The sequence below is a fragment of the Bombina bombina genome, chromosome 3, assembly GCF_027579735.1.
Source record: "Bombina bombina isolate aBomBom1 chromosome 3, aBomBom1.pri, whole genome shotgun sequence".
NCBI classification, from domain to species: Eukaryota; Metazoa; Chordata; class Amphibia; order Anura; family Bombinatoridae; genus Bombina; species Bombina bombina.
The window spans coordinates 1,179,646,961-1,179,662,984 of NC_069501.1; the positions used below are offsets into that span (position 1 = coordinate 1,179,646,961).

General features: G+C 40.9%; 1 protein-coding gene across 3 annotated transcripts in view; it reads right to left on the reverse strand.

The window, feature by feature from the left end:
- The window catches only part of AMOTL1 (angiomotin like 1), a 262,449-nt gene that overhangs the window by 23,009 nt on the left and 223,416 nt on the right, over nucleotides 1-16,024 (reverse strand). For all 3 annotated transcript variants that reach the window (XM_053708609.1, XM_053708607.1, XM_053708608.1), the window contains exon 11: nucleotides 10,884-11,128. In XM_053708609.1, the coding sequence (XP_053564584.1) occupies nucleotides 10,884-11,128 (245 nt within the window). The remainder of the gene's footprint in view (nucleotides 1-10,883; nucleotides 11,129-16,024) is intronic.

A 16,024-nucleotide genomic window follows, 5' to 3' on the forward strand; every position in this document is an offset into this window, starting at 1 on the left:
ATTTCATTGCAGACCATCTCATTGAATATGTCCAATTGGGGGGCATTTACATTTTGCGGTACAAAGGTAGATTTATTGTGGATTTTGTTCCTCCTTGGATCATTTTCATCCAATAAACTCTGTAAGTCTTGAATAGTTTGAATTTCCTCTGAATTCCAGCCCCATTCTGGTTCTTTATCTGTAAAGAATTTTTTTAGAAGTAGTTTACGTATGTACAGTTGAATGTCTTTTACGACTTCGAATTTATCTATTGTTTGTGATGGACAGAATGAAAGTCCCTTTGACAATAAACAGATATGGCTTTCTGAAAGTTGGATGTCTGATAAGTTGATAACCCTTAGTGATTCAGACGTATTTGGGAGAATGGACTGGGGGTCCTCTTGTATTGATTCCCATTCTTCTGGTGGTTCGATTGTTGGAATGTCCTCCCTCTGGCCGGCTTTTTGCTTTTTCCTCCCCCCTCTTCTGGTTTGTCTTCTTCCCCACCTGATTCTAAAAAATCCTTCCTCTTGTTACGGCTGGATGATCGTGGGGCTAATGTTGATGTTCTATTGGGGATGGGAGTAGCTGTACCTGAGCTACCTTCCTCTCCATCTGTGTCTGATACGTCACTCTCCACAATGGTTACCTTTGGGTTTTTGTTTGGCTGTCTGTAGAATGATCTGTTACGCCATTTATATACTCTGTTGTTACTGAAGTCATTGATATCTCTGTTTAATTTGCCTTGTTTGGTGTTTTTTAGTTCTAATTCATATCTGTCCAGTTCTTTCTGATAGGTTTTGTATGATTTTTCAAATTCTGAGTTATCTTGAAATTGTTTCAGTATTTCATTCTGTTCTTTTATTTTAGCTTCCAATAGGTCATATTCTGATTGGTCATTTTTCATGAGTATCTTCATTAGTTTGGTAGAACATTCTGAGAGTGCTTCCTCCCATTCTATACTGAGTTGTTGATTTTTAAATTCGTATGCCGGGAATAACTGAATTCTTAGACCTCTGGGTATGAGTTTCTTTTGGATGTATTTCTCGAAAAAATGGCGATTCCACCATACTTTATCTTGTTTAAACATGGTCTTATGTAATTCTCTAAGGGCTCCATCTAATGAGGTTACTGTGTTCTGTGGTTTAGAGATATTGCCATCCTCAAAGATTTCTTCTAGATCAGCTGCTCTTTTCTGCTGTCTATTTTGTCTGTCTAGGTCCCATGGAAATGCCATATTCGTGGTTATTCTTATAGAGGTCGGTGTGCTCTATTGCTCGAGAATTCTGGATAACCCAGATAGCTAAGACTATTAGAAACGAGTTTGAGCAATGGCACTACACTCAGACACACTCCCCAGTATTTCTATAGTGGTCAATAATTTTACGTTAATATGAAATTAATCTGTGCTGTTAGAGGGAGGGGTGCTACCGCACAACAATAGCATACAAACAAAAAGTGGAGGTGATAAAGTCACTTCCACAAAAGAATGCGGTTTTAGCACTCACTGTCTTAACCTCATATGCGGCGTTTACTTCCAGAGTCTAAAACTTAACTTTTATTAGTTTAGTTAAAATAATTGGAGAAGGGGGAAAAAGAAAGGGGAAACATAAACGATTAAAAACCTAGGATAAAGTAGTCTTGTATAGATTGTGTTGTATACAATAATCTATGTAAATAGGCCTTTGGGGTATGATAGCCCAGATAATTATATTGCAGTATAATCTATACAGAAATCTCTGCGGTACACCGGTTCAATTCTATAAGACTGAGTAGATGTAGTGTAGGTTATTATAACGATACCCAGTAGAGAGTTTACTTAAGCTCAGCTTGGTAGCACGGATGGCTTATACAAAAAGAAATCAGTTAAATACTGATACAATATGTTTATGTATAAATATTGTTGTTATCCATCCTCTGAGACTTTAATCTATTTGAAATAATCTCTTACATATAGGATAATCTACACATAAAATGCTGGTTGTCTAGTGTAGGAAACGATAAATGTATTAGAGTACAGGGCTACTAGAATTCTCTAGAATATCTGAGATCAGATAGTTGCTGATATTATTCTTCAGTTGTTTATTATTGTATCAATATAAGTCACTTAACAGGGGCTGAAATGTTGCTACTGCTATTTTTCCTTGCACTCTCTTTTATGTTTACTTATCATAGGGTTAATGTCAAGTAAATTGATTGGTATGTAGTATAGTATCCCACTGCCTCATATATAGTTGCGTTTGACCCTCTAGTTTAAAGTAATTTTGTATTGAGAATGAGCTAGGATATAGTGTAATCAAGCTATTATTCTTTCAAATTTACATATATCTTACTCAATTCTATTTTGTAATAGCTAAGTATATATTAGAGAAGCCCTAGCTATTCTGTATTTTCACGTTAACTAGTGATGTGATATTCAACATACAAGGTAACTTTATTTTTGTAAGGCAGGGATTTAGTTACTATTCCTGTGCAAATCCCAATACACTGTTAAATAGTGTTATTGGTTATTGGTATCATTAAATCAGAATATTGTGGTGTAATGGTACCACTACACAGTGTAGAATATATAGGTCTTATTTGTGCATAAGTTGTGATTTCTGAACTTCATTAAAGTTTTAACAGTGCTGCTTACAATGTTGTGCAGCACCTGAAGTGATTGTTATAGTGAGTTATACTTTACTGAGTTCGAATACCCTTAGCATAGATACTATCACTTTAATGCATTCACAGTTGACATTTCATAACATTAAACATAAAAGGTCACTTTATTTTTGTGAAGCAGAGATTTAGTTACTATTCTTGTGCAAATCCCAATACACTGTTAAATAGTGTTATTGGTTATTGGTATAATTAAATCAGAATATTGTGGTGTAATAGTACCACTGCACAGTGTGAAATATATAGGTCTGTCTTTTATGCATCAGTTGTGATTTCTGAACTTCATTAAAGTTTTAACGGTACTGCTTATAGTGTTATGCAGCGCCTGAAGTGATTGTTATAGTGAGTTATACTTTACTGAGTTTGAATTCTCTGAGTATCGATAGTGTTATTTTAATGTATTCACAGTTAACATTTCAGATGTACAATTCTGTTCCCCAAACGAACCGTAATATGGTTAATTTTAATTTATTTAGGCAGTAATCGTGTGCCTGCAGGGAGCTCGCTATATGTAACTCAATACTCTGTTACTATTTGCGCTTTAGTACACTTATGTAGTATAATAGGTCTTGTTGTAACTATAATTTAATGTACACAAAATAGTATCACGCTACCAGCGTGTAGTTTGTTATGTTGGTCTGTTATTGTGAATCTATCTCATAATTTTAGGTCTAAATTAGCAGTTGTCTATGCTATTATTGGCTATGTTTGTAGTCTAAATTAGCCCAGTTACCCATATAGATACCCCATATCAACTTTAGCCATCTTGTAACCGTTAGTCGTCAATATGTTACTAGTAAGCTATAAAAAGTTATGACTTTAGGTTACTGGTATAGATGGTATTAGTTAATGAGTATCCCTTTCAAAAGTTTCCTAAGTAGTGTACCACGCTGACAACCTATTGGTACCGGTGGACCCCAATAATCGTAACCGACTACTTCTTCCTAATTTTTAAAACAAGAGCTTAACAATGCTCTATCTCTACACCTAACGCGTTTCGCCCGTATAGGGCTTTATCAAAGGCGGCGGGCCGCCCGTCTCTGAGAAATTTAAACCCGGTATGAACCGGAAGTTCCGCCTTAGAAATTTTCTGATTCGGCAAATCTATCTGTCAATCAAGTCCTCATTTTTTCTTGTTGTGGGTCCCGGATGTTATTAAGGAGGATTTGACTATATCGGCTTAAGGTGGAATGTATTGAAATGGAGTCAATTTGATGTGCGTCTTTTGTTATGTATGTACATAGATTTGACGATCCGTTCCGATATACTACCATCCATGGCAAATTAGTTTAATTGTATCTTAAGCAATTTATATTCCTTCAATGTAGTAATATATATGTCTCTTTATATTGAACTGTATGTAGCCAGATTGTAATGAGGTCCTCGGATCATATATCCTTTTCCATGTTTATAGTCTATGGATAAGGGTACCAGTTTAAAGATACACAAGTTACGAATAAATATACTTCTATAGGTAATTTATGTGAAATGATCACACATCCAGAAGAACTCAAATTGTACAGCAGATGATTAACCGGATCATGCTGTCATAATCACCAGTGTCCTAAAAATGGTAATTTTATGCAATTTTACTAAAACATAATATTATTAATATTTAAAACATCAGTAGATTCCCAAACACATTCAGAATGAACAAAAGACATGAAATAACTAAAACCATTCAATATAATGTTTAAACCAAATCAGACATTAATGTGTAGTATTTTTTATCATTTACCCTGTACACTCTTGAAAAACATAATTTATGCTTACCTGATAAATTTATTTCTCTTGTAGTGTGTTCAGTCCACGGGTCATCCATTACTTATGGGATATATTCTCCTTCCCAACAGGAAGTTGCAAGAGGATCACCCAAGCAGATCTGCTATATAGCTCCTCCCCTCACATGTCATATCCAGTCATTCGACCGAAACAAGACGAGAAAGGAGAAACTATAGGGTGCAGTGGTGACTGGAGTTATAATTTAAAATTTAGAACCTGCCTCAAAAAGACAGGGCGGGCCGTGGACTAAACACACTACAAGAGAAATAAATTTATCAGGTAAGCATAAATTATGTTTTCTCTTGTTAAGTGTGTTCAGTCCACGGGTCATCCATTACTTATGGGATACCAATACCAAAGCTAAAGTACACGGATGAAGGGAGGGACAAGGCAGGAACATTAAACAGAAGGAACCACTGCCTGTAGAACCTTTCTCCCAAAAACAGCCTCCGAAGAAGCAAAAGTGTCAAATTTGGAAAATTTGGAAAAAGTATGAAGTGAAGACCAAGTTGCAGCCTTGCAAATCTGTTCAACAGAGGCCTCATTTTTAAAGGCCCAAGTGGAAGCCACAGCTCTAGTGGAATTAGCTGTAATTCTTTCAGGAGGCTGCTGTCCAGCAGTCTCATAGGCTAAACGTATTATGCTACGAAGCCAAAAAGAGAGAGAGGTAGCCGAAGCCTTTTGACCTCTCCTCTGTCCAGAGTAAACGACAAACAGGGAAGAAGTTTATCGAAAATCTTTAGTTGCCTGTAAGTAGAACTTCAGGGCACGGACCACGTCTAGATTATGCAAAAGACGTTCCTTCTTTGAAGAAGGATTAGGACACAATGATGGAACAACAATCTCTTGATTGATATTCCTGTTAGAAACAACCTTAGGCACAAACCCAGGTTTAGTACGCAGGACTACCTTGTCTGAATGAAAGATCAGATAAGGAGAATCACAATGTAAGGCAGATAACTCCGAGACTCTTCGAGCCAAGGAAATAGCCATCAAAAACAGAACTTTCCAAGATAAAAGCTTAATATCAATGGAATGAAGGGGTTCAAACGGAACACCCTGAAGAACTTTAAGAACCAAGTTTAAGCTCCACGGAGGAGCAACAGCCTTAAACACAGGCTTAATCCTAGCCAAAGCCTGACAAAAAGCCTGGACGTCTGGATTCCCTGCCAGACGCTTGTGTAAAAGAATAGACAGAGCAGAAATCTGTCCCTTTACTGAACTAGCGGATAAGCCCTTTTCTAAACCCTCTTGTAGAAAAGCCAATATCCTAGGAATCCTAACCTTACTCCATGAGTAACTCTTGGATTCACACCAATATAAATATTTACGCCATATCTTATGGTAAATTTTTCTGGTAACAGGTTTCCGAGCCTGTATCAATGTATCAATAACCGAATCCGAAAACCCACGTTTTGATAGAATCAAGCGTTCAATCTCCAAGCAGTCAGCCTCAGAGAAATTAGGTTTGGATGGTTGAAAGGACCCTGAATTAGAAGGTCCTGCCTCAGAGGTACAGACCATGGTGGACAGAACGACATGTCCACTAGGTCTGCATACCAGGTCCTGCGTGGCCACGCAGGCGCTATCAGAATCACAGATGCTCTCTCCTGTTTGATCCTGGCAATCAGTCGAGGTAGCAACGGAAAAGGTGGAAACACATAAGCTATGTTGAAAACCCAAGGGGCTGCAAGTGCATCTACCAGCACCGCTCCCGGGTCCCTGGACCTGGATCCGTAACGAGGAAGCTTGGCGTTCTGGCGAGATGCCATAAGATCCAGATCCGGTTTGCCCCAACGACAAATCAGATGAGCAAATACCTCCGGGTGTAGTTCCCACTCCCCCGGATGAAAAGTCTGGCGACTTAGAAAATCCGCTTCCCAGTTCTCCACACCTGGGATGTAGATCGCTGACAGGTGGCAAGAGTGTGACTCTGCCCAGCGAATTATCTTCGAGACTTCCAACATCGCTAGGGAACTCCTGGTTCCCCCTTGATGATTGATGTAAGCCACAGTCGTGATGTTGTCCGACTGAAACCTGATGAACCTCAGTGTTGCTAACTGAGGCCAAGCTAGAAGAGCATTGAATATTGCTCTTAATTCTAGAATGTTGATTGGTAGGAGTTTCTCCTCCTGAGTCCACGATCCCTGAGCCTTCAGGGAGTTCCAGACTGCTCCCCAGCCTAGAAGGCTGGCATCTGTTGTTAGTCGTCCAATCTGGTCTGCGAAAGGTCATTCCTTCGGACAGATGAACCCGTGACAACCACCAGAGAAGAGAATCTCTTGTCTCCTGGTCCAGATTTAGCAAAGGGGACAGATCTGAGTAATCCCCGTTCCACTGACTTAGCATGCATAGTTGCAGCGGTCTGAGATGCAGGCGCGCAAATGGCACTATGTCCATTGCCGCGACCATCAAGCCGATTACTTCCATACACTGAGCTACTGATGAGCTTGGAATGGAGTGAAGGGCATGGCAAGCACTGAGAATCTTTGATAACCTGGACTCCGTCAGGTAAATTTTCATCTCTACAGAATCTATAAGAGTCCCTAGAAAAGGAACCCTTGTGAGCGGTAACAGAGAACTCTTTTCCACGTTCACTTTCCACCCATGCGACCTCAGAAATGCTAGAACTATCTCTGTATGAGACTTTGCATTTTGAAAACTTGACGCTTGAATCAGAATGTCGTCTAGGTACGGAGCCACCGCTATGCCTCGTGGTCTTAGTACCGCCAGAAGTGAGCCCAGAACCTTTGTAAAAATTCTCGGGCCGTAGCTAACCCGAAGGGAAGAGCTACAAACTGGTAATGCCTGTCTAGAAAGGCAAATCTTAGGTACCGATAATGATCTTTGTGAATCGGTATGTGAAGGTAGGCATCCTTTAAGTCCACTGTGGTCATATATTGACCCTCTTGGATCATGGGCAGGATGGTCCTAATGGTTTCCATCTTGAACGATGGAACCCTTAGGAATTTGTTTAAGATTTTTAAGTCTAAGATTGGTCTGAAGGTTCCCTCTTTTTTGGGAACCACAAATAGATTTGAGTAAAACCCTTGTCCTCGTTCCGTTCGCGGAACTGGGTGGATCACTCCCATCATTAAGAGGTCTTGTACACATTGTAGAAATGCCTCTTTCTTTACTAGGTTTGTTGATAACCTTGACAGATGAAACCTCCCTTGTGGAGGAGAAGTTTTGAAATCCAGAAGGTATCCCTGAGATATAATCTCCAACGTCCAGGGATCCTGTACATCTCTTGCCCAGGCCTGGGCGAAGAGAGAAAGTCTGCCCCCCACTAGATCCGTCTCCAGAGAGGGGGCCCTGTCTTCATGCTGTCTTAGGGGCGGAAGTAGACTTTCTGGCCTACTTCTCTTCCAGAGACTCAAACCAGAATGCCGCTGCAGCCGTGACAGGCGCAATGCATGCAAGAGGCTGCAATATAAAACCTTGTTGAACAAACATTTTCTTAAGGTAACCCTCTAATTTTTTATCCATTGGATCTGAGAAAGCACAGCTATCCTCCACCGGGATAGTGGTACGCTTGGCTAAAGTAGAAACTGCTCCCTCCACCTTAGGGACCGTCTGCCATAAGTCTCGTGTGGTGGCGTCTATAGGGAACATTTTTCTAAATATCGGAGGAGGGGAAAAGGGCACACCGGGTCTATCCCACTCCTTACTAATAATTTCTGTAAGCCTTTTTGGTATAGGAAAAACGTCAGTACACACCGGTACCGCATAGTATCTATCCAACCTACATAATTTCTCTGGGATTGCCACCGTGTCGCAATCATTCAGAGCCGCTAACACCTCCCCTAGTAACACGCGGAGGTTCTCAAGCTTAAATTTAAAATTTGAAATTTCTGAATCCGGTCTCCCCGGATCAGAACCGTCACCGACAGAATGAAGCTCACCGTCCTCATGTTCTGCAAATTGTGACGCAGTATCAGACATGGCTCTCGTGTCATCAGCGCGCTCTGTCCTTAACCCAGAGCTATCGCGCTTGCCTCTTAATTCGGGCATATTGTATAATACTTCTTTCATAACATTAGCCATATCATGTAAAGTGATTTGTAAGCGCCTTGATGTACTTGGCGCCTCAATCTTAAGCACCTCCCGAGCGGGAGACGCAGATACTGACACGTGAGGAGAGTTAGACGGCATAACTTCCCCCTCGTTGTCTGGTGACAATTTCTTTATCGGTACAGATTGACTTTTATTCAAAGTAATATCAATACAATTGGTACACATATTTCTATTGGGCTCCACATCGGCTTTTGAACATAATGAACAAGCAGATTCCTCTGTATCAGACATGTTTAAACAGACTAGCAATGAAGCTAGCAAGCTTGGAAATCACTTTCAATAAGTTTACAAGCAATATAAAAAACGCTGCAGCGCTTTTAAAAAACACAGTTGAATAACAAAGAAAACTAATTCAGTTATAGTCAACAATTCTTAACGAGAAATGTATTAATTAGCAGAGGATTGCACCCATTAGCAAAAGGATGATTAACCCCTCAATACCCAAAAAACGGATATCAAATTAAGATTTAACGCTTTTATCACAGTCAAACACACTGTCACAGATCTGCTGTGACTGATTACCTCCCTCAAAAACGAATTTTGAAGACCCCTGAGCTCTCTAGAGACGTCCTGGATCAAGGAGGAAGAAAACAGGAAGACTGTGCTAGAATTTTAACTGCGCAACAAGGCGCTAAAACAAGGTCCCTCCCACTCATATTACAACAGTGGGAGACCTGATATAACGGTTTCTATGCAGAAAATACGTTAGCCATGTGGAAAAAAATCATGCCCAAAAAGATTTATCACCAAAGTACCTCACAAAACGAATAACATGCCAGTAAACGTTTTAAAAACAACATTTTGAATGTCATGCAAAGATATCACTAAGCCTGCTACCAGTCGCTTCCACTGCAGATAAGGCTTAAACATTATTTCAGTATTAACAGTATTTTCTCAGTCAAATTCAAGTCCCTAGAAAATAACTCAACTGCGCATACATTTATCAGCCTGATACCAGTCGCTACTACTGCATTTAAGGCTGTACTTACATCATATGGGTAACAGCAGTATTTTCTTAGTCAATTCCATTCCCAGAAAATAATGTACTGCACATACCTCATTTGCGGGGGACCCCGCATGCTATTCCCCTCTTTCTGAAGTTACCCTACTCCTCAGAATGTCGAGAACAGCCAGCGGATCTTAGTTACGCCTGCTAAGATCATAGAAAACGCAGGCAGTTTCTTCTTCCAAATACTGCCTGAGATAGAAAAACAGCACACTCCAGTGCCATTTAAAATAACAAACTTTTGATTGAAGAATAATTAAGTAAAAACTCCAGCTCCTCTCGCGACCTCCTTCTTTGTTGAGGGTTGCAAGAGAATGACTGGATATGACATGTGAGGGGAGGAGCTATATAGCAGATCTGCTTGGGTGATCCTCTTACAACTTCCTGTTGGGAAGGAGAATATATCCCATAAGTAATGGATGACCCGTGGACTGAACACACTTAACAAGAGAAACAAAGCACACTTCGCAACAAATTAGCTTTTACAGTAGCTATTTTCCATTCACTCCACCTAACAAAGTATATTTTAAAAACATATTTTATTTTTCAAAAAGGATTTTTCTGTACTTAATAAAAGTGCTTTTTGTATGTGTGTACCTGACCTTTAATAGAAAATATCAGTTCAACATACATGTTAGTTTCAATATTAATTAAAAAAAGAAAAAAAAGATTTAATCTTATGTTGCATAAAAGGATACAAACCACAAATTTTTCTTTCATGATTCAAACAGGGCATGCAATTTTAAACAACTTTGCAATTTACTTTTATTATCTAATTTGCTTTGTTCTCGATATCATTAGTTAAAAATCATACCTAGGTAGGCTCAGGAGCTGGGAGCTAGCTGCTGGTCGGTGACTGCACATATATGCCTCCTGTTATTGCCTTACTGGTGTGTTAGCTAGCTCCCAGTAGTGCATTTCTGCTCCATCAAATAAAGGATATCATGAGAATGAAGCAAATTGATAAAATAAGTAAATTTGAAAGTTGCTGCACTCACATATATGACAGAAACATTTTGAGCTTAATCCCTATAAGAATATAAAAAAATGATTGGTTAAAAAATGTATAATTTTATAACTAGTTATCAATACTTTTTAAAACTGATCAATATATTTTGTAGTCACCAGAATACCCTTAAACCTACCTGCTTTTTACTGTAAAACATTTTAAAACTATCCTCTACTCGCTGCAACAAAGAGAAATAACATTAATAGAATAGAATTAGCGTACTAATGTCCTAATAACATGCTATAACACACTAGAGCTAGTATGTCCCCTTAAGCTTTGCTTTACATTATCTAAATACAAATTTAACAAGACAATGACAAAGAGTATTATGTATTTCCATTGCGTCATGTTTTACAGTTTTGAACCCACCTACACTGCCTTTACGTATTTTATCTTCCTTCTTTTCCTCTGCAGCCTGATTGCTGGACAGAGATGTCTGTCTGGAATGAGTTCCTGTCGATGTCGTTGTGACGGCTGCAGCGGCTATAGACGGTACCGAGCGGGCTGGGCGTAAACTGGAGTTGTCACTTTTCCCCTGATCCTTTCGAGAACGTTGATGAAGAACTTTAATCATGGCATCCTGCTCAATGATTCTGGCATGGAGATCTTTTATCCTGTGAAGTAGAAATATGGTCTTAAAATATGTATTATTTAAAATTAAAGGGATATGATACCCACATGTTAAAGCACTTAAAAGTGTTAGAGTAGGTCTGTAAAAAAGCTAACTAGTAAATAACTCATAAACATCTGTAAATAACTAGTACTGACTAGTAAATTACACACAAACAAAAAACATAATTTATGCTTACCTGATAAATTTATTTCTCTTGTAGTGTAGTCAGTCCACGGGTCATCCATTACTTATGGGATTATATCTCTTCCCCAACAGGAAGTTGCAAGAGGATCACCCAAGCAGAGCTGCTATATAGCTCCTCCCCTCACATGTCATATCCAGTCATTCGACCGAAACAAGACGAGAAAGGAGAAACCATAGGGTGCAGTGGTGACTGGAGTTTAAATAAAAATTTAGATCTGCCTTAAAAGACAGGGCGGGCCGTGGACTGACTACACTACAAGAGAAATAAATTTATCAGGTAAGCATAAATTATGTTTTCTCTTGTTAAGTGTAGTCAGTCCACGGGTCATCCATTACTTATGGGATACTAATACCAAAGCTAAAGTACACGAATGAAGGGAGGGAAGGGGCAGGAACTTTAAACGGAGGGAACCACTGCCTGAAGTACCTTTCTCCCAAAAATAGCCTCCGAAGAAGCAAAAGTGTCAAATTTGTAAAACTTTGAAAAAGTGTGAAGTGAAGACTTAGGTAAGAACCCAGGTTTAGTACGCAGAACTACCTTGTCTGAATGAAAAATCAGATAAGGAGAATCACAATGTAAGGCAGATAACTCAGAGACTCTTTGAGCCGAGGAAATAGCCATCAAAAACAGAACTTTCCAAGATAACAGCTTAATATCAATGGAATGAAGGGGTTCAAATGGAACGCCTTGCAGGACGTTAAGAACTAAGTTTAAGCTCCACGGCGGAGCAACAGTCTTAAACACAGGCTTAATCCTAGCCAAAGCCTGACAAAAAGCCTGAACGCCTGGGATTTCTGCCAGACGCTTGTGTAGAAGAATAGACAGAGCAGAAATCTGTCCTTTTAACGAACTAGCGGATAAGCCCTTTTCTAAACCCTCTTGTAGAAAAGACAATATCCTAGGAATCCTAACCTTACTCCATGAGTAACTCTTGGATTCGCACCAATACAAATATTTACGCCATATCTTATGGTAAATTCTTCTGGTAACAGGTTTCCTAGCCTGTATTAAGGTATCAATAACCGACTCCGAGAAGCCACGCTTTGATAGAATCAAGCGTTCAATCTCCATGCAGTCAGCCTCAGAGAAATTAGATTTGGATGGTTGAAAGGACCCTGAATTAGAAGGTCCTGCCTCAAAGGCAGAGACCATGGTGGACAGGACGAAATGTCCACTAGGTCTGCATACCAGGTCCTGCGTGGCCACGCAGGCGCTATCAGAATCACAGATGCTCTCTCCTGTTTGATCTTGGCAATCAGTCGAGGAAGCATCGGAAATGGTGGAAACACATAAGCCATGTTGAAGACCCAAGGGGCTGTCAGAGCATCTATCAGCACCGCTCCCGGGTCCCTGGACCTGGATCCGTAGCAAGGAAGCTTGGCGTTCTGGCGAGACGCCATGAGATCCAGATCTGGTTTGCCCCAACGATGAATCAGTTGAGCGAAGACCTCTGGATGAAGTTCCCACTCCCCCGGATGAAAAGTCTGGCGACTTAGAAAATCCGCCTCCCAGTTCTCCACGCCTGGGATGTAGATTGCTGACAGGTGGCAAGAGTGAGACTCTGCCCAGCGAATTATCTTTGAGACTTCCATCATCGCTAGGGAACTCCTGGTTCCCCCTTGATGATTGATGTAAGCCACAGTCGTGATGTTGTCCGACTGAAATCTGATGAACCTCAGAGTTGCTAGAAGAGCATTGAATATTGCTCTTAACTCCAGAATATTTATTGGGAGGAGTTTCTCCTCCTGAGTCCATGATCCCTGAGCCTTCAGGGAATTCCAGACTGCGCCCCAACCTAGAAGGCTGGCGTCTGTTGTTACAATCGTCCAATCTGGCCTGCGAAAAGGTCATCCCCTTGGACAGGTGGGGCCGAGAAAGCCACCATAGAAGAGAATCTCTGGTCTCTTGGTCCAGATTTAGTAGAGGGGACAAATCTGAATAATCCCCATTCCACTGACTTAGCATGCACAATTGCAGCGGTCTGAGATGCAGTCGCGCAAATGGTACTATGTCCATTGCCGCTACCATTAAGCCGATTACTTCCATGCACTGAGCTACTGACGGGTGTGGAATGGAATGAAGGGCACGGCAAGCATTTAGAAGTTTTGATAACCTGGCCTCCGTCAGGTAAATTTTCATCTCTACAGAATCTATAAGAGTCCCTAGGAAGGGAACCCTTGTGAGTGGTAATAGAGAACTCTTTTCCACGTTCACCTTCCACCCATGCGACCTCAGAAATGCCAGAACTATCTCTGTATGAGACTTGGCAGTTTGAAAACTTGACGCTTGTATCAGAATGTCGTCTAGGTACGGAGCCACCGCTATGCCTCGCGGTCTTAGTACCGCCAGAAGTGAGCCCAGAACTTTTGTAAAGATTCTTGGAGCCGTAGCTAACCCGAAGGGAAGAGTTACAAACTGGTAATGCCTGTCTAGGAAGGCAAATCTTAGGTACCGATAATGATCCTTGTGAATCGGTATGTGAAGGTAGGCATCCTTTAAGTCCACAGTGGTCATGTACTGACCCTCTTGGATCATGGGTAGGATGGTTCGAATAGTTTCCATTTTGAATGATGGAACTCTTAGGAATTTGTTTAGGATTTTTAAGTCTAAGATTGGTCTGAAGGTTCCCTCTTTCTTGGGAACCACAAATAGATTTGAATAGAATCCCTGCCCGTGTTCCGTCCACGGAACTGGGTGGATCACCCCCATTAGTAAGAGGTCTTGTACACAGCGTAGAAACGCCTCTTTCTTTATTTGATTTGCTGATAACCTTGAAAGATGAAATCTCCCTTGTGAAGGAGAAGCTTTGAAGTCCAGAAGATATCCCTGAGATATGATCTCCAACGCCCAGGGATCCTGGACATCTCTTGCCCAAGCCTGGGCGAAGAGAGAAAGTCTGCCCCCCACTAGATCCGTTTCCGGATAGGGGCCCTCTCTTCATGCTGTCTTAGGGGCAGCAGCAGGTTTTCTGGCCTGCTTGCCCTTGTTCCAGGACTGGTTAGATTTTCCAGCCCTGTCTGTAACGAGCAACAGCTCCTTCCTGTTTTGGAGCTGAGGAAGTTGATGCTGCTCCTGCCTTGAGGTTACGAAAGGCACGAAAATTAGACTGTTTGGCCTTTGATTTGGCCCTGTCCTGAGGTAGAGCATGGCCCTTACCTCCCGTAATGTCAGCGATAATTTCTTTCAAGCCGGGCCCGAATAAGGTCTGCCCTTTGAAAGGAATATTAAGCAATTTAGATTTAGAAGTCACGTCAGCTGACCAGGATTTAAGCCATAGCGCTCTGCGCGCTTGGATGGCGAATCCAGAGTTCTTAGCCGTAAGTTTGGTTAAATGTACGACGGCATCAGAAACAAATGTTAAGTGCTTTAAGCTTGTTCATAATTTCATCCAATGGAGCTGTGCGAATGGCCTCTTCCAGAGACTCAAACCAGAATGCCGCCGCAGCAGTGACAGGCGCAATGCATGCAAGGGGCTGTAAGATAAAACCTTGTTGAACAAACATTTTCTTAAGGTAACCTTCTAATTTTTTATCCATTGGATCTGAAAAGGCACAACTATCCTCCACCGGGATAGTGGTATGCTTAGCTAAAGTAGAAACCGCTCCATCCACCTTAGGGACCGTCTGCCATAAGTCTCGTGTGGTGGGGTCTATAGGAAACATTTTCCTAAATATGGGAGGAGGGGAAAAAGGCACACCGGGTCTATCCCACTCCTTGCTAATAATCTCTGTAAGCCTTTTAGGTATAGGAAACACGTCAGTACACACCGGTACCGCATAGTATCTATCCAACCTACATCATTTTTCTGGAATTGCAACCGTGTTACAATCATTCAGAGCCGCTAATACCTCCCCTAGCAATATGCGGAGGTTCTCAAGCTTAAATTTAAAATTAGAAATCTCTGAATCCAGTCTCCCTGGATCAGATCCGTCACCCACAGAATGAAGCTCTCCGTCTTCATGTTCTGCAAATTGTGACGCAGTATCGGACATGGCTCTCACATCATCAGCACGCTCTGTCCTTAACCCAGAGCTATCACGCTTGCCTCTTAATTCTGGCAATTTAGATAATACTTCTGTCATAACAGTAGCCATGTCTTGCAAAGTGATTTGTAAGGGCCTCCCTGATGTACTTGGCGCCACAAAATCACGCACCTCCTGAGCGGGAGGCGAAGGTACTGACACGTGAGGAGAGTTAGTCGGCATAACTTCCCCCTCGTTGTCTGGTGATAATTTCTTTGCATGTAAAGACTGACTATTATTTAAAGTTACATCAATGCATTTAGTACATAACCTTCTATGGGGCTCCACATTGGCCTTCATACATAGTGAACAAACAGATTCATCTGTGTCAGACATGTTTAAACAGACTAGCAATGAGACTAGCAAGCTTGGAAAATACTTTTCAAATAAATTTACAAGCAATATAAAAAACGCTACTGTGCCTTTAAGAAGCACAAAAAGCTGTCACAGTTGAAATAACAATGAACCAAATTAGTTATAGCAACCAAATTTTCACAGTAAATGTATTAAGTTAGCAAAGGATTGCACCCACCAGCAAATGGATGATTAACCCCTTAATACCCAAAAACGGATAACAATTTAATAATTAACGTTTTTATCACAGTCAAACACACTGTCACAGGTCTGCTGTGACTGATTACCTCCCTCAAAATGAATTTTGAAGACCCCT